Raw genomic sequence first — 19,206 nt, 5'->3', positions numbered from 1 at the left:
CGTTACTTATAGTACATGCACATAAAACTTTCAATTCCAGTACAGTAGTTCCCCTAATAGCAAGCCAAATCAACCAGTCCAATATATGAACTAAATACTGGGCTGAACTCTCCACGATTCAAGAGAGAAAGGAATCTTTCCCCCTGCTTGGCTGTCGAGCACCTGTGTAACTGAGTAATTAAGGGCTAGTTATTAGTAAGTGCGCCTACTTAACTTTATGCTGTGTGAGTAACCCAGCTGAAATCAATGGACATACTCACAGGCGCAGGCCTCCACTCTGGCCCTGCTTCCACCCTACCCCTTCCCCCAAATTCCCAGCCTGCCTCGTCCCACTCAGTTCCACCCCCTCCTCTGAGCACGACTTGTCCCTGCTCCTCCTGTCTCCCCTTCAGCGCTTCCTGCATGCCACAAAACAGCTGATTGCAGGAGGCAAGAGGCGCTGATTGGCAGAGCTGCCAGTGGACGGGAGGCGCTGGGGGGAGGTGTGGGGGGAGGCAGGCACTGGCTATCGGAGGGTGCTAAGCACCCACTAACTTTTTTCCAGGGGTGCTCTAGCCCTGGAGCATGCATGGAATTGGCGCCTATATACTCACTGCATAAAGTACATGTGTAAGTCTTTTTAGGAACAGGGCTGAGGCTGCAATAAACTTCACAATCCTAACCTCTTGTCTTCTTCTTAGAAATCAGTAAATTTATGAATAAAACTTTTGTACTGAACTCCCTTCTGCGTATAGAAAAAGATACAAAGAAAGTATCCCGAGAAACAAATAACTGCTTTTTGCATACCCAAATATAGTTTTTAGCCTTTTTCAGTTTGTTTTTCCCCTACACCATCTTCAGTATGGCACCCACTGCAAAAGAAATTCTACATTTTCCATTTTAATTACTTAATCATTGGTTTATATATGAGATTTGATTAGTGTATGACTCAAACCACTTTATACACATTCCCAGTTGGATTATTTGCTATTTATTACTCTTCAGTGACTGTGATTTTTGTTGCTATGAATTACTGCTTTATTGTAAAGCTCTTAGCACACTTTGGGCACTGTCTTACATTTTTTAAAAAATCCTTTTATAAGACTGAGTGAGATATTCTCAAGTATATTTTTCTTTAGGTGGCAAAGAAGCTGGGGTATTGCCCATCGTTGTAGCCAGCTACACAGTCTAGATCGTTTAGCTCAGCAGAGCCCAGAAGTACTGAGGAACGTTAAAGGTATATTTCCTATTTCTTTTCTCTTTTGTGTGTGTGATGGTACAGTAATCATCTAAAGATAAGCATGAATCTTATGGTATACCTCATGAAAGCATAGAACAACCTGCCTGAGTTACTTAAGAAATTATCAGTGATACATAGTTTAAAATTCAAGTGATTTTATTTCATAGTTATTTAAAATATTGACTATTGTCTAGTAACTGATTACAACATCAGGATTTAAAAGCATTTGCTTATTTCAGCTTGAAGTCTTCATATAGACTCATTTAAAGACTGTACTTTCAGATATTCAGAAACTCACAATTTAAGGTATTCATAATATCAATCTTACAGAAAATATACATATCTGTTTATATATGTTTAATAATGACAAGTGAAAAATAGTCACATACAACATATCAGAGTGATCACATAATATAATTATAAATATGATTCTTAGCATTTCTTGTTAGTCACATTATATAATTGACATTCATTCATATTAGCCATATTAAACGCAAATGCTTAATGAATACCTCAAAAGAGGTTTGAGTATTTGAATACCTGAAAGTGCACGTCTTGTAAATAAGCAGCCATAGATGGTGTGTGTGTGTGTGTGTGTGTATACATATATGTGTGTGTATATATATATATATATTATTATTATTATTATTATTATTATCATTACTACTATTTGGCATTTGTAGACTGTTAACCCTTGCTTCAGGGTCCAGGATTTTTAGTCTTAACACAAGTCAACTCCATGCTTCCAGATACTGAGTTGTACTTTATTTGCCAGAGAAACATTTAGGTATGAGAGTGCAGACACTTCAGAACAGGTGTGGGCAAACTTGCCACATTTAGGTATAGAAATTGTATGGCAAGCCATGAATGCTAATGAAATTGGGATTGAGGTGCGGAAGGGGGTGAGGGCTATGGATGGGCCTAAATGAGTTCAGGGTGTGGGAGGGGGCTCCAGGCTGGGGCAGGTGGGGTGGAGTGCAGGGCGCAGGTGAGAGCTCTGGGGTGGGAGTGGGGATGAGGGGTTTGGGATGTTGTAAGAGGGTGCTCCGGGCTGGGACCGAGGGGTTTGGAGTGCAGGATGGGGATCAGGGCAGGGGGTTGCGACACGGGGTAGGGGGAGTGAGAGCTATGGCTGGGGGTGCAGGCTCTGAGGTGGGGCTGCGGATGAGGCGGTTGGGGTATAGGAGGGTGCTCCAGGCTAGGGCTGAGGGGTTCAGAGGGTGGGAGGGGGATCGGGGCTGGGGCAGAGGGTTGAAGCACAGGAGGGTGGCTCGGGGTGTAGGAATCTGCTTACCTCAAGCGACTTCTAGAAGCAGCAGCATGTCCCATCTCCAGCTTCTACACAGCGGCACGGCCAGGCAGCTCTGCTTCACACCACCCCATCCACAGGCACCGCCCTGCAGCTCCCATTGGCCTCAGTTCCCGGCCAATGGGAGCTGTGGGGGCAGCGTGCGGAGTGGAGCCCACTGGCCAGCCATAGTTTGCCCATCCCTGCTTTAGAACCTATGAGATTCCTATACACAACCCCCTTATTCTTATGGCCCATGTGAACCTGGGCCTAATGCCCCATCTCTTTGCATTCCTTCAGAGAAGTATACATGTAGGAATCAAGATGTATTGTCATCAAAGTGCCCCAGATCAACTCACAAGGGTAGGGATGGCTGCTCTTCAAGAGGATCCTTTGGATTAGAAATGGGTGAATCATTGGGAACTTATTTTCAGTAATGAAGTGCCTTCCTTGGGGGGGGGGGGCGAGGACGGGGGAAATAGTAGGTAAAGTTTCGTATAGAAAAATCCTTGAATTTAAGCTTTCAGAATGAGAGTTTCCAATTGATGGGAGTAAAGCTTCTACTTATTTTTGTCTGTGCTGAAATGATTTACTGTTGGTGAAATGCAATAATATTGTTAAGCTAACATAGTTGTGGAAAGTGACTAAAAACTGTTTCATTATTAGGACACACAGTAGTATTCACGGACTGTTCAGGTATGAGTGCAACAGGCCATGTCATGCTAGGCACAATGGATGTTCACCACCACTGGATCAAAGTAAGAGAATTTCAATATAGGATAGTTAATATTTTTCTTAATTTAGTTAATGGCGCCTTGTATAAATGACTTATTTTTAAAAGGGTTATAACCAAAATATTAATTGCTACAGGTAACTGATAAGTAACTTAATGCAATGCATGTAGTTACTATGTTCAGCGTAACTTGATACTTGCATTCTAAACCGAATCCTTTACAGTAGATGTTAATAATAACCATAATCTTTATGGTTGTGTTTTTATTGCAGTTTCTTCTAATACTAAGGGTGAATAAAATTGGCTTTTTCACAACTTAGAATGCAACATGATCACGCACTGGTGAAATATTTCTTTATCCCTAAAATGTCTCAACTAACCAAAAAAACCCCACTACAGTGCTACTAGGAACTCAATGGGAGTTTTGCTATTTATTTCAGTGGAAGCTGTGTTGATCACAAACTCTTTTTGCAACTTCTACTAAACTACTCTTTCTGTACCCAACACTTCATCTTGTTCATTAACTGGCCACCTTAGATTGAAAGAATCCCTTTTTGTGTTTCCTTTTACTTACACATTTCTGTATTTCGGAGTTTGTTGTTGCAAACAGGCTGTGGCAAACTCTATGGCATCTTTTTAATAATAATATATAGTTTCCAAAGAACTATAGAGTAATCTTTTAACATAATGCACAGATACCACCAGGATATCACTTAATGAAATGTCTGAAAATATTGGTCACTTCATTCAAAGATGATTTTCATATATTTCATAGTTTCAGTTAATTTAAATTTAGCAATGTACAGTTAACTTAAATGAATTGTAGGCGTTGAAGAGGAGATTTACATAGAGCATCTGCAGAATTATCAGTCTTTGCACCAATGAGTTTAGTTCAGTATTGTCAGTTCTTGGCCCACATAAGTAAGTAGCATTTGGTCACCTGAGAAGTCACTCCTTTTAAAGGACTTGCATAAAAGGAGTTAAATGTGGATAAAATTCAAAAAGAAAGGAGGAGGTGGGTGGGTGAGTTATCTTGTTTGAAAATTTACAATACTGTGGTGCAGGAACATAAGATTCCTATCTTACATCCTGCAGTTAACATTGTAGTCAACTACCGTAATCAACACAAAATTCCGTAGCAGATGATTAGTTCCTTGTCTATGTAAGCTCAGTGGAGTGAGAGGTTTCTGTTAACTCTCTCTTTCCTGTTTTGTTAATATGAATGATTTATATCTTTGGTAAATTGAGAAATTGGAATTAAATGCAAAATTCATTCAAAAGCTCATTGAATGGAAATAGTTTGAGAGAAGGTGCTTTGGATGTTCACTTTTTTTAATAGAAGCTGCACGTTAAGATTCCAAACTACCACCTTGTCTAATTAAAAAGAGAAATGACAGTTTCTACTGATTTAATGTCTTAAATGTATTTTTAAAAATTGAGTAGGAAGCTGATGTTTTGAGACTAGTATAGGATAATGTGCAATTTAAAGTCTTTAAGTTCTTGAAAGGTAAATTCACTTTCTTTTTTTGAGATATTGTAGTTAAAACTAATGAGAAATTGGGCAGCATAATTAAAACAACTTAAAATAACTTTGGAAGTCACCTGCTTTGTCATCATATGCAAAAGGTAACAACTGCATTACCTGTATAATCAGATTGGACCACCTGCTGCAAATTATCATTGAAATTGCAGCTTTCAGTTTGACTTCTTCATGATGGAAATCATGCAACATTGATGAAATTGCTAAATACCCCATTCTTAGGTATAATCATTGTTGACAAGATCTGCTTTCATTCTTATCTGATCAGCGTTTGCTGTTTGGAAGGTCTTGTCTACAGCCAAACTTCACCAGTTGAATTGAGTCTTTCATATGATTAAACCAATCCTAAACCAAAATAAAAGTGCACACAGTCTTGCACTGATTTAACTAAATTGGTTTAAAAACACACCTTCCTTTAAACCAGAGCAAATCTGTATGTAGACAAGATTGTACTTCCACTTTAGTACCACTGAGTGTTTGTCACGGTCTTTTCTTTTGAAACTATTCTCTATTCAGTCAAGCTGATAGCTCAGACTTTTTGCACAGAAGGAAGAGAAAGATCCTTCAAATCACACTGCAGCAGGGTATGCTGATGCCTGTATAAAATTCTAGTATATGTTGACATCAGTACATCTACAGCTAAAACTTTTTCTTTCTCATTCATGTGCATGTGCACACTTGAAGAATTTCAATGTGTATAATTAATGTTGTATATGTGCTATTTTATCTATAGTACAAATAATTCATAGGCCATGTCATACTAGTCATCTCATTTAGTATATCATGGTAATGTGTATAATAATGGGACACAAGGGGTCATAAGTTGTTTTATATATAAATACACAAAAGTTGTGAAAAAGGGTTGCTATGTATTCAGTGTGTGTGACGCGCACACACACACACACACGCGCACGCACACACACACACACACGTCCCTAACAGTCATGCCCTCTAATTCTTCATTCACAAGCACACACCTTACTGTTACCACTTCTGCTGTACACTATGGACCATGCACATAGAGATTCCATGTAACCCTCCTCTCCTCCCAGACCCCCCAAAACAACATTGTTTGTTCACTCAGCCCTGCCAATCATGTTTGTGTTCCCAGTGCATAACTTTCAATTGTAATATTTAGATTCTCTGTTTACATCGTTAGATACCTCATTTTCTTTAGGGTTCCTTCCGTTGTGAATTAATAAGTGCTTAATTTCTTGGAGAGATTTTTATCACGTGTTATGTGTAATTATAGGAAATGTATTTTTGTGTGTGCAGATTTTTGAAAGATTGCCTAGCTATTATAAACTTCAAAAGAAGATGCTGCTTTTGGAGGACCGTATAAGTCATCTTCTAGGAGGCATACAAATAACATACATTGAAGAGCTGCAGCCACTGTTAACTCTTGAAGAGTATTACACCACTCTTGATGCTTTCTATAATAGATTGCTTAACAGTAAACTATCTTTTCATCCTCGTAGTCTGCGTGGCTTGCAAATGATTCTAGAAAGGTAAGTGTCTGCAGGATAGCTGCTTCTATAAAGCTTTTTGGTCATTTTACACACTCTCTGCTGATTATTGCTCTTTGTAATATTACAAAGTCTCATTTGCTGCAGTATTGTCCCTTTGGCATTTTCACATTCCCTGTTGGTTGTAATATATTTTACATTTTTAATGTAGCTTCAGGAAATGTTAACTGCCTGCATCAAGTTAATTAAGACTGCTCAACCTGTAAACAATATGCACACACTACAACTTATTAGGCACTAGCAATCCTGTTTATAGTTATGGAATCAATATGATCTGTTTCTAAATGGTGCAACTGTGCCAAACTGTTTCTCTTGAGTTGGAGAGTGGTTAGCTAGAAGCAAATCGTGCACATCCAGTGAGAATAGCATTTTTATCTTTCTAAACTCATCTGCACGGTGAGCATTGACTAGATTGAACAATCTGTCAAGCATAAGAACAGCTGTTACACAGAGATACAAGTATGTGCATCTAATAAGCCAGTGTAGTTCAGTCTGGGTAGAAGTGCCTGCCCAGGGCATATGTATTTAGGCTTTGTTTATGTGACTAAGATAATGTAAGATAAGAGAGTACTTGGCTTGAATTCATTTCAGAGCCAGCTTTACATCCACATATTGTGCTAGTAAGATCGTTAGACAGGTTGAACACAGGATTCAAGAAATGAAGTTGCAGTTGTTTTGTAAGAGTTCTGCCAAGACTGCTAAATGTAAAATTTTTAATTATCTTTAAATTGCTAATTTAATGGAGAAAGTCCTTTGAAATCTAAATCTTTGTTTAAATCTCTGAGAAATTATCTGAAAAAAGTGAGTTTTGTGAGTCAATAGTTTTGTCTGCAGCAGGAAACTAATATGCATCTACTGAGTTGCTTCTGCTGATCCACACTCTTGAAATTTTAAAAAAATCAGAACACCTAAAATAACATTCTGTACCCATGCCTCAACCCTTTTCCAAAGAATGATTGAGAACTTATTGATCAGGTGGGATTTTTTTATCCTTAATTTCTCATTCTGTTATCCATGACAAATATTTTAGTACAAGAAGAAGTGATAAGATACGTCTATTTTGACTTGCATCATGTTTCATTACAGTGATAGGTATGCTCCAAACTTGCATGAACTTGGGCATTTTAACATCCCAACAATGTGTGATCTAGCAACCCTTCAGTGGTTTATTATTACCAAAGCACAGCAAGCAAGAGAGAATCTGAAAAGAAAGGAAGAGTAAGTATTCTCAGCAAGTTTGTACACTAGCTCTTGTGTTTCTCTTCTACTTCTTGTATTACTGAATTATTTGTTTTACGTCTGTAACAATACAGGAATTTTGAGGATATATAAAAGAGAGTTAACTTTTCCCTACAAAAAAGGGTCTCACCTTTCCCGCCACTGTGTTCTATCTGTTTTACCCAACTTGAAAGCTTGTCTCTCTAACCAGTAGTTGGTCCAATAAAATATATTACCTCACCCAACTGTCATTTGTTATGAACTGCTGCTCAGCTGACAACTTCCTTATCAGTTTACATAGCAGCTATATTTAATTAAAAAATGAGAGATTTTTTTATAAGAGATCAAGAAACTTTCTCTTGATCATTTTACAATAATCTTGCTGAAGTATGCAGAGACTTAATAATTTCCACAACTGAGCATTCTTTATTAAATATGGAAATATTTTATGGTACATTCAAGTTTTTTAAAGGTTTTAAAAATCTCTTTATGGCCCTGAATCCTTAATGTGGACTCCAATTAGAAATAAATATGTTTTAAAACAGCTGAAAATTTTCTTCTTTTTTACTTATTTGGTAAGACCTGAATTCAGAGTTTGTGTTAGTGAAATCACAAGCACCGAATGCAGCATAAGGATGCAGCTTCCTTCACTGTTTGGGAGCTTGCAGTATAATCAGCACTTCAGAAGAAAATAAGAACCCAGAATTTTTTAATACCAATCTAACCAATTAAAATGGATCTTTAAGGACCCAAACCTGCAGCTAGAACAATGCAGGAGACTGCCCCTGATGCTCATGCAGAGTTCCAGGCAGGTGCACGGGGCTGCCTGCACTAATCCAGTTGCAGAGTCATGCAGAATCATGGCATAAATGTGTAATTTTTAAGACCTGCCTTACACTTAAAAATAGAAAGACAATATTCATAGAATCATAGAATATCAGAGTTGGAAGGGACCTCAGGAGGTCATCTAGTCCAACCCCCTGCTCAAAGCAAGACCAATCCCCAGACAGATTTTTGCCCCAATCCCTAAATGGCCCCCTCAAGGATTGAACTCACAACCCTGGGTTTAGCAGGCCATGTACACCCCTTACCAACATAGCTCTGCTGACCTACCCCAAAGTGTAGATGCATCTATGTCAATGGAAAAGTACTTCTGTCAATATAGCTATTATCATTTGGGGAGGTGGTCCGCATCAGTGAAAAAACACCCTTTCTTGGTGTGGACTGCACTTGCACTGTATAGGATCATGCTGGCATAGCTACAGTAACATAGCTATATTGGTATAGTTTCCATAATGTAGACACATCCTAAGTCTGCACATGTATCATGTTTATTATCTGGATCTTAAGCACAGTACATGTGAAACTTTCTTTAAAAATAAGAAAGGGTTTCTGTTCTCTGATTCTGTGGGCTGTTTCTTTGCATTCTCCTTAGGATTGTATTAAATGAACTATACATCATCCCATATAGGCTATGTAAAAGTGTTTAGCAATACAGAATTTAGAAATGGCTCAGTTTGTTTCATTTATCTGTACCAATGCTGACAGATTTGTATTACATGACAGCTTTTTAAAACTAGAATTCTCAAATGTACATACATACTAGCTTTTTCTTTAAAGAAGCTGGATTTGTCAGTTGGTCTATTCTTATTCCTTTTTGTCTAAGGTGAACTGAAAAATCATTTCATTTGCTAAGTCCTGAGTTAAGGATTCTGTATTTCTCTTGCAACAGTAAACTATATTACTAACACCTAAAATAGAGGAGGTGGCTACACTACTCTTTGTTTGATGTCATCCAGTGTTTTAGGTCACCTGCAGAATACTGAATATAGGGTTTGGTAGGTGGGTACAGGAGGAAATTATTTTTATACTTTCAAGCCTAGTTTCTTAATATTGACTAAATATCTCAAAAAGGAACAAACATTTTTATCTTGAAAATGAAGTCTCATGACCACATAACCACAAAATGCTTTTCAAATAAGTGAGTCAGTAATGTTCTTTAAATTTGGTCTCCTTTTGTAGGTATGCAACTTGACATAATCACTTGCACACGCAACGTTTGCATATTTGTACACAAAAACATTAGTTTTTACATGTTCAAAACGGTCACACTATATCTATGCTTGAAAAAATTGAAACTAAATGCACACTATATAAATATTTGTCTTTCAAGGACGTTTTAAAAAAAAAAAAAAAAAAGGCCCAAGCACCAATGTCATGATTGTATTTGGTCCTCATATTTAGCACTAATTTCTAACTTTTTAAAATATACTAGGTTGACAGTGATGGAAAAAGAGCTAATCAGTGCTTCCACTGAAAAATTTTCTCTGAAACAGCTGTATAAGGAACCAAGTATTTCCCATGCACAGATGATAGATTGTTGTAAGCGACTGCTGGAAGAATCGCTCCCATACCTGCAAGGCATGCACCTCTGCATTTCACACTTTTACTCAGTGTTGCAAGATGGAGACCTCTGTATCCCTTGGAACTGGAAAAGCTGAGGCCTGTTTAATAATCAGAGGAACTGTCTATTTTCTCTGAGGCTATAAACATTAATTATTTTCTTTTAGAGTAAATTATTTAAATGTGTATTTTGATATCAGTATTCTAACTAATCCAAGAACTTTCTTTTTAATTGCTGCTCAGAAAGTAGAACTTCAGTTCTAGACAGCTTGCTGAATAATGTACATTATTGCCTGTTCATGCATAAACATTCTGTACGGTTTCCATACTCCTTTACAAGTCCCATCATAGGGAAGGAGTAATGAAAGGGCATTTTTGATAGTTAAACAAAACTTTTGAATTGGATTTAAAGGTTACAAAAAGGGGTTTGTTTTGTTTTTCATATACATAAATATTCCAGGATGGATTTTGTTAAGTTCATAGAAATTGTACCTCTAAAGCCAAGCACTATGTACTGCCTAAAGTAGGTAATTGACAAGATATTTCTTAATTTTTTAATCCAGTTAGAGTAGTTTTAGGGGTGGCAAAAGCAGTAGAAGTAATTCTAGAGTCCTTCATATATCATTAAGTATCTGGTTCCAATACTGTAGTTACATATTGCTGTATATCTTACTGTACAAGAAATATAGAAGAAGGAAAAATCCATCAGTGTTTTTATTATGCAGATAGGAACAGTACTTTGAACATTTGTTTAAGAGGAGTTTATTTTAAATGTCAATCCAATATCTGCCCATTGGAGTAGGTGTTTACACTTTCAAAATGACATCTTTTTTGTAAATATATCTCCAGTCTACATTATTGTTACAATCATTTGTTACTGGAGTATAAGATGCATCAATTGTTTAAGTACACTGTAGCTACGGGCATGACTGTGAAACTTCTCACACTGGTGAGCGCTGATTTGCATGACTAGTCCTGATGAAGTCTAGGGATGGTAGAAGTCAGTGAGTGTCTGTCTGACTACTTATAACAGTAAATGCTCACTAATGTAAGTATGAGGTTCACAATCAGCCCTGAGGATCAGACATACTGAATTTTATTTAAACTTGATAACTCGAATATAGTAAGATAAGGATTGAGGGCTTATTTTCTGAGTAAATGTTAGACACATTAAAAAGCTGCTGTTTCACTGTATTTCACACTAGAATACACACCGTGTTTGAGTTCTACATCTTGCAAAATCATCTGAAAGGAACTAGCCAGTTAACATTTTTTGGACTTGGATTCATCTTTCAGAACTGGCAAAAATACTGTAAAATAAATATGTATAAATTATGTATATTATTGTTTGTGGTGTTAAGATTGCCCACCATATCCCAATATAAGATCGTGTTTTCACTTGCTTATAACTTTGCTGTACTTTAACAATTTGGGCCGAAATTTTTGATGCTAGGTGTCTGCTTTAGGCTGAATTTTTTGGAAAACTTCAGCTGAAATAGTTCATCATTTCTGAGAAAGAGGCAAAGGAAAAAATATTGTTTAGCCTATGTTAAATATTTCTTGTTCTTCTTTGAACTGCTTCAGCACCCCTGTGCTTTGGAGCAAGAGGGTTGATTTCTGTGTCAGGGATGTGACTTTTGTCATCCCCATGAAAATCCACTTGAATTTGGCCAAGTTTTAAGCCTTTGAAGAATTGCATTTCGCACATGCAGCGTAGAGCCTTGCTAGAGCTTAACTGCTAAAACTTCTAAAGATTCCATCCTCACTGAGTATGCTCCAGCCCCTTATGGCTCCTGTGTGTGACAGGACTGTGCATGCACCAGCCCCATAGAACAGCTGAGTATGCTGCAGCCCAGGATTACGAAGGCTCAGAATTTCCTTGTAACAGCTGTTTCAGGCCAGGGTAGCACCAGGCACCAGAACTGATCAGGGAGCCCGTCTCTCCTGTGCTCTCAATGTCACCCCTGTCTGAAGTCCACACCAAGGCAGTATGGACGATGTAGCCAGTTGATTTGAAGGTAGAAGGAACAAAAGCTGGACCCGAGCAGAGAGAAAGGAGTAGGTTGGGACAAGGAGTCTTCTGAGAGTGGGACTGGAATGGGGAAGTAACTGACTAGAAGCTGATTGGTAGTGAGAGACTGGGCAAGGAGGAGACTGGGACTGGGATCCAGTTTGCTGGGAGGGGAAGATATTGAGATCAGATGAGGAACTAAGATGAGGCAGGGACTAGGAACCAATGTTGCAGGCACCTGGAAGGAGAGACATCTGTCAAGGAGTTGGCTATAGGGGAGAACTGGGACTGGCTGGGTGAAGACCCTGAGACAAGGAGTCTAGGTGGGAGACGGGAACCGAGATTGGATGAGGAGCCAAAGAAGGGAGATTGAAACTAGGAGCTAGTGTGGAGAGGGGTGAGACCAATCAAAAGCTAGGTGCGGAGAGACTGGACCTGGCTGGGCAAGGTGTTGGGGTAGGGAGTGGGGAACTGGGACTAGCTGGGTGAGGAGATGGAGACTGGGTGTGGGGAGGGAAAGAGATGGGGAGCCAGGGAGCAGAGGGGATGGGGACAGCATGCCCAGGGGGAAAGACAGATTGGCTGGGCAAGGAGACTGAGATGTGAAGACTAAGGAATGGACGCTGGGAGTGGCCAGGTGAGGAGAATGGGACTGACACAAGGAGCCAGGGCTGAGGAAGAGACAGGACCGGGACAAGTTGAAGGGAAAGGGATGGGACAGAAGGGGTCAGGCTTGGGGGAAATGGGAAGGAGGGTCTGTGCCCACTGGAGCTTGGGTTCTATTCCAGACTCCCCATTCAGAGTCTAGAATAGAACCCAAGAATGCAGAGTCTCGCCATTCCTTTGCTGTCAGCAAACATCTGTGAAACCCTTGTCATAGTGTGTGTCCCATCCCCCACTAGTACTGGTCCACGTAGAGGATGACAGCCTACTCCTGCTCCTCTATTGGCTCAAATGGGAGAGGTCCGTATGGTGAATCTAAAGGTTTCAACCCCATTGGTGACCCATGTGGGTGTCAATATGATTTCACATTATGGAATTTGTTTTTTCAGTTTCTTTTTAAAAAAAACTAGGAAATAACACACAAACTTTGTTGAAAATTCAGTATTAAGGTTGCAGAATTAAGCACTCAAAAGTTAGGAAATACCAGAATGTAGATTGCCTAACTCAACCCTCAGCATTCTTCACATCTATTTTTTGTGTGGAATGAGAAAAAAGGGTGGTGATCAATAACTACTACTAATCATAATAAAAATCCAAAGCCAGTTCTATTTTTGAGTATTCATTGATTTCACATTTAATAATCAGATTGGCTGAGACTTGAGACTTTTCTTCTCTCTTGTTTAGAAATTTTGACTACTTAATCAAATATTTGTAGGAAAGGTGGGTAACAATTCTTGAATCTCAACCAGTGATCAAAGATTTGAGAGGTGGGCCATCCATTATCAAACCAGGACATTCCAGATCATGTCATTCAGACTTCAAGAAGTAGTTTAGTCTTTACTGTTGCTTTAGAAAGGAAATTGAAAAGACATGGTGCTGAAACAGAAGAGATTGTTAATCTTTACAAACTGATAAACATTTAATTATTAAAGAATAATTCCCGCAATAATTCCAATCCTGTGTACAACTGTGGCTGTATGATATTCATGCTCTGGCAAACAGGAGCATTAATTTTGGTAATTGTATGTCTAGCATTTTAAAGTACTTGAAACCATTATTCTGGTGGTGTGATATGTGAAGACATTCCCCAGTATCCAAAACATTCTCCCCCCATATTTACTCACTATGCCTCTTTCACTCCTAGCGCTGTATATGAAAACTGTGAAACCATTGCCCATCTTGTCATTGTACTTTTGGCTTATACATACTATGATCTACTCTCAGGAACTAACAGTTTTTTGTATCCACTTACGATTTAGAAGGTGTTGAAGTGTCAATTTTGAATCTCGGCTTCTCTACATGGCTACTTAGTGTACAGTAAGATGAGGTGGAAATGTACAGCACACTAGCCTGTGTGCTAATTGCCCTTGTGGCCCTTGCTACTGCACACTAAAAGTTCCATACTTTTAATGCACAGTAACAGAGTCCACGCAGTCAGTTAATGCGCAGCAGGCTAGTGCACTCTGCATTCAGCACCCTGGCTTGCTGCTAAGTAGCTGTGTAGACAAGTCTATATTAGATGTGTGTGGGGATGGGATAGAAAAGGAAAATTCTCCCATAAAGGACAGGTGGCTGATTAACAATGTAAGTGGATTAATAATTCATCATAACTTTTTCTTGTAGAAAGTAAATTAGATGCATAGCCTAAATTGTGTTCACTGTAGCTGAAATAACCTGTTCCTCTTATGAGGAAAAGGTGAAACTAAAGCCTGTTAATTAAAACTTTTTTGTCATTCTCCTAAGATGCAAGCATTTGTCCACAAAGAGGATATTTGTATGATTTTATGGGTATGTGTATATTTATAGATTGTGTGAATTGTAAATGTATGTAGTAATGAATGTCTCAATTTTTTCTTTATAAATGTGCACTTTTGGTGATGCTACAGGCCAAGTCATATCTGACCCAGTTGACAAGGAAAAAGTTTAATTATGGCAAAAAGTTTAATGTAAATTTAGAAAGATAGAAATTCAGTCTTTCCTTGCATAAGCTGAATAGTTGAATATTACAGAGAGTACTTGGTTTAGTTCTTCCAAGGTTGAGATTAAAAATTGGGAATCTCAGTCTTCTCATAGATTCCAAGAGCAGAAGGGGCCATTGTGATCATCTAGTCTGACCTCTTGTAGGCCATAGAACTTCTCCAAAATAATTCCTAGAGCAGATCTTTTAAAAAAACATCCATTCTTGATTTTAAAATTGCTAGTGATGGAGAATCCACCACACCCCAAGGAAATTGTTCCAATGGTTAATTACCCTCACTGCTAAAAATTTGTCTTATTTCCAGCAGGGGTGACGGACTCCTTCTAAAAGAGGGGAAAGGGGTTTCTGCCCCAGCGAAGCTGGAGCCGGGCCAGGAAGCCCGGGCCCCTCCACCTACCTGGGATGGGGGAGTGCGAGAGCAGTCCCCAGCTCTCCACCCAGGGCAGGTGGAGGGTCTGCAGCTCCTCACAGCTGCCCGCATGGCTCTTACCCCGACCCAGCTCAGCCTGGGGGCAGGGCCTCGGGCCAAAGACCTGCAGCTGGGCTATGGTTAAGAGCTGCCTTGGCCCTGGGAGGGGGGCCCGGAGGGCAGGGACATGGGCCAGGGGCTGCTCTCAGGCCCCCCTAGCCTGGGCTGGTCGAGGATCTGTGGCTCCCCACAGCTGCCCAGGCTCCCCAAGCTGAGCTCCAGCTTCCAACCTGGCCAGGGGATGGGCCTCAGGAGGAAGAGGAGGGGCAGGGGGCCGGGTCCATGGCCAGAAGTGGACAGGACAGGCCCATCCGCCTGCCCTGTTCCAGCACCCCTGATTTCCCATCTGTGTTTCTGTCTTCAGCTCCCAGCCATTGGATCATGTTATACCTTTTGTCTACTAGATTGAAGAGCCCATTATCAAATATCTGTTCCCCATTTGGGTGCTTACAGACTGTAATCAAGCCATCCTCTAACCTTCTCTTGGGTAAGCTAAATAGCTTGAGCTCCTTTAGTCTCTCACTCTATAAGGCATGCTTTCTAATCCTTTAATCATTCTCGGGGCTCTTCTCTGAACTCCCTCCAATTGATTAATGGACACCAGAACTGGTCACAGTATTCCAGCAGTGGTTGCACAAATGCCAAATACAAAGGTAAAATAACCGCTCTACCCCTACTCAAGAGTCCCATATTTATACATCCAAGTATTGCATTAGCCCTTTTTGCCATAGCATCACACTGACAGCTCGTATTTGGCTGAATCCACCACAACCCCAAAATCTTTTTCAGAGTCATTGTTTCCCAGGATGGAGTCCCTACCCTAGAAGTATGGCCTATATTCTTTGTTCCTAAATGTATACATTAGCATTTCGCCATATTATGTGGATACTGTTTGCTTGTGCCTACCTTACCGTGCTCTGTATCAGTGACCTGTCCTCTTCATTATTTACCATGCCCCCAATTTTTGTGTCCTCTACAAGCTTTGTCAGTGATTATTTTGTTTTCTTCTTAATAAAAACGTTAAATAGCATAGGGCCAAGAACTGATCCCTGTGGTACCCAAAAGTTTTCTGCAGAAAGCTTTTTTTGTTTTTTTTCACTAAAAAGACACAGTTGGAAAGAGCATATCCTTTTCTGAACTAACAGAGAAGTGCTCTTGTCATGCAGTTTGTTTTTACAGATGTTTTATTCCTGATGTGATTGTTTAAATAACAAATAAATAATTTTGTGCTCAATTTTAGCTAAGACTCTAATGGGGTACTGAATTGCTGAATAGTCAGGTTGATTGCATCATCAGCTGCTTACTTCAATAAAATCTTTTAAAATTCTTTTGTTTAGTGGAACTTAAATGTTTTGACTTATTTCTGGATTTTTTTTCCATATTTCTCTTTCATATTCCACAAATTTTCTTGTAATCTTTCATTTCCCTGAGTTTATTTGACTATTTTCTGGACTCTTTCTACCTTTTTATGAAATTAGAACTATATAATCTACACTATATACAGATCTCAAGCATGTGCATTTTTAAGGTAGAGTTAGATTAACGAGTTCATCCATGTATTTTGATTTGTAAGATTAGAAATAAGTGCCTATCTGATGCTCTGGACTTGTACGTAGTTTTAAAAATTCACAATATCAGACATTAAAAAAATCTATATGATAGTTCTCTGAGTTAATCAAGAGTTTGAGTTCTTATTGATGATGTGCCTTAAAAAGGATGACAAATCATTAATTATAGGTTTGTTTTTTCTATATTTATAAAACTTCAACAGAGGTATAGGATAGAGGAAGGCCTAGATTTCATGAAGCTAAACTCCAGTGACCTATTAAAACAAGAATCTTTTGAACTAACTTTTTAAGTTGGCTGAAACAGCTGTGTTGTAAGAGGGATTCTTTCTCAAAGCATGATTTTATCACCCTAACCCTTCCCAGAATGTGTTGCCATGAGACCGCAGTTTTAAATTACAATAAATCTCCTGGCCCTGCCTCCTCCCAAGATAGCTCAGCCCATGCTGTGAACTGTATTGACCACCTGGCTGACTCCAGGCCTTTAACACACTGTAGGTTACAAGTGGCTTGGGTTGCCACAACCCTGTTTCTGTCAGACTACTACCAAGGACATGGACCTTGGGTTTAAACAGGTGGAGTGAATGGGACTGATCAACAGTAGTGGTAGGTATTTCCTTTTATAGCTTGAGCAAAAGGAAATAGTTTCAGCCACAACCTCAAATTTAAGTTGACACAAGGTTTGATAAGAAAACAACCCCTCTTTTTTAGTTTTAGTACCACCTAGTCTTCGCCCTCTCCTGTATTTACAGCTGATTTGGAGAACAAACGGCAGTTAGATTTAACTTGGCCACATTTGATTTCTTTTTAATTATTTCTGGGTAATGTTTTGTTTTTAAACATCTACTCTGTCAGATTCATTTTTATACGTTTGTTTTTCTTGCATGCAACAGCAGGCTAGTGAATGTTAGAGGCATGTGTATCTTCAGCACATAATGAAACATTCTGGGATTCATTACTAGAAACAATAATGATTACCTGGTATGCTTCATCAAGTCTGCTTTTGTAGACCCACGTTCTGTGATCTGGCACCCATTTACTAGCTAAACATAAATATAGTTCATTATCAAGACACTTCCTTGATACCACATCTAACTACTACACATTATTCTCCCTATCAAATTGCCATGCTCCAGGGATACATTTTTCTAATTCAGTGTGGTTTTATAAACAGTTGTATATTGAATGTACCAAGAACATGGGTTACTTTTTTTCTCTGAATATATTGGCACTCAAGAGCTCAACTGTAAGAGTTATGTTTCTAGCCACAGTCACAGATACTTTGAGCAGTAGTTGGCCATTAAGGGGGTTACATGTGCATACCCCTAAATCCCAGCATTCTGTAGACTCAAGGTATAAATGCCACATCTCTTCTAAAACAATTACTTTAAAGTTTGTTCCTGTATTGGACTGTAAATGCTTCAGGACACACTGTGTATTCAGGGCCCATTTTGGTTAATGTATATCTGTGAAAGCACCGTGTCCAGTGAACTAGACTTACTGCTAGTAAGTTAATGTTCTTTCTTCATGATTGATTTTAGAGCCCCACTGTAAGAGATGAGATACCAGTGACCTCCCTGAAGAGGTGGGCTGAGGAATCTTGCTAATTAAGCAGTAACTGAAGAATTCCCTTCCTGGAACCAGAAGCATAGAGAATATGATGATTCATGAAGTCATGCACCAACTCTGCATTGCAGCCGTACAGATTTCAAATAAGGGTGCATTGTGGCTACATGCCATTAAAATTACCATCTTCCTAACTGAGCGGGGCCTTAGATGTTCAGGCACAGGGACATCAGTTCATAATATGACTGAATGCATAGTACTACCCACTTAGTCTTTGAGCTCTAGACCTTTCTCCAAAGTCTTAGACCAAGCATGACTAAGCAGTTTAAAAAGCTCTTTGGGGCAGGGATTGCCTATCATAATGGAATCCTGGTCCATGGCTAGTGCTCCTAGGCACCATGGTAATTCAAATAAAGAATTAGCCTAAATAGTAGGTAGTGGCTCTTTGCCATTCAGGGTGTGTAACCTTGCCTCCCCAGTATGACTATAGGACAGAAGCTCTGAGAACTTGGTCTAGTGGGTCAGTCCTGTTGAATCTTCCTCAGTATTTGTGAGGGGTGGGGGGGCAGAATGGAAGCTAACTCTAAGTCTGTTAATTTGAACATAGTTGTATCTTTGTATGTGACAGAAAAAGGGAGAAGAATAGCTTCATGGACCCACCAGCTGGTGGACAGAGAAACCAAGGCTCAGTTGGGGGTACATGGTATTTACACCGTTGGTGTATGGAATGATGGGCTCAAGAGACATATCCATATACCCTGACGTGCAAACTATAGTTCAAAAAGTTTCTGAGACAGTATGAATAGGCACGTAACTCCTATATTTGTGGCTCTGTGGTGGCAATGTCATGAAGAACTGTAATTTAACTATTCTATGTATTGCTAATTAATTTAACTAAATTTAACAAAATGGGTTTAAATTGCATTCAGTGTAGTCACTCTGTGTCCTTAAAAGACCTGAAGATGAGTCTATAGTGTCTGTAACACAACCTAAAGGATGCATTGTGATCCCACTTTGCCTCTCAAGC

The 19,206-nt window shown here is 39.2% G+C and overlaps 1 protein-coding gene across 8 annotated transcripts in view; it reads left to right on the top strand.

Moving 5' to 3' along the window:
• Nucleotides 1-16,376, top strand: part of TCAIM (T cell activation inhibitor, mitochondrial) — a 58,004-nt gene extending 41,628 nt beyond the window's left edge. For all 8 annotated transcript variants that reach the window (XM_039524476.1, XM_039524481.1, XM_039524482.1 and 5 more), the window contains 5 exons: nucleotides 1,119-1,216; nucleotides 3,174-3,265; nucleotides 6,056-6,288; nucleotides 7,393-7,524; nucleotides 9,800-16,376. In XM_039524476.1, coding sequence (XP_039380410.1) covers nucleotides 1,119-1,216; nucleotides 3,174-3,265; nucleotides 6,056-6,288; nucleotides 7,393-7,524; nucleotides 9,800-10,025 — 781 coding nt within the window. In that variant the 3' untranslated portion in view covers nucleotides 10,026-16,376. The remainder of the gene's footprint in view (nucleotides 1-1,118; nucleotides 1,217-3,173; nucleotides 3,266-6,055; nucleotides 6,289-7,392; nucleotides 7,525-9,799) is intronic.
• Nucleotides 16,377-19,206: the final 2,830 nt, after the last annotated feature.

The sequence above is a fragment of the Mauremys reevesii genome, linkage group 2, assembly GCF_016161935.1.
Source record: "Mauremys reevesii isolate NIE-2019 linkage group 2, ASM1616193v1, whole genome shotgun sequence".
NCBI classification, from domain to species: domain Eukaryota; kingdom Metazoa; phylum Chordata; order Testudines; family Geoemydidae; genus Mauremys; species Mauremys reevesii.
Note: the sequence above shows the minus strand (reverse complement) of the source record. Positions and strands in the feature narration are given on the sequence as shown.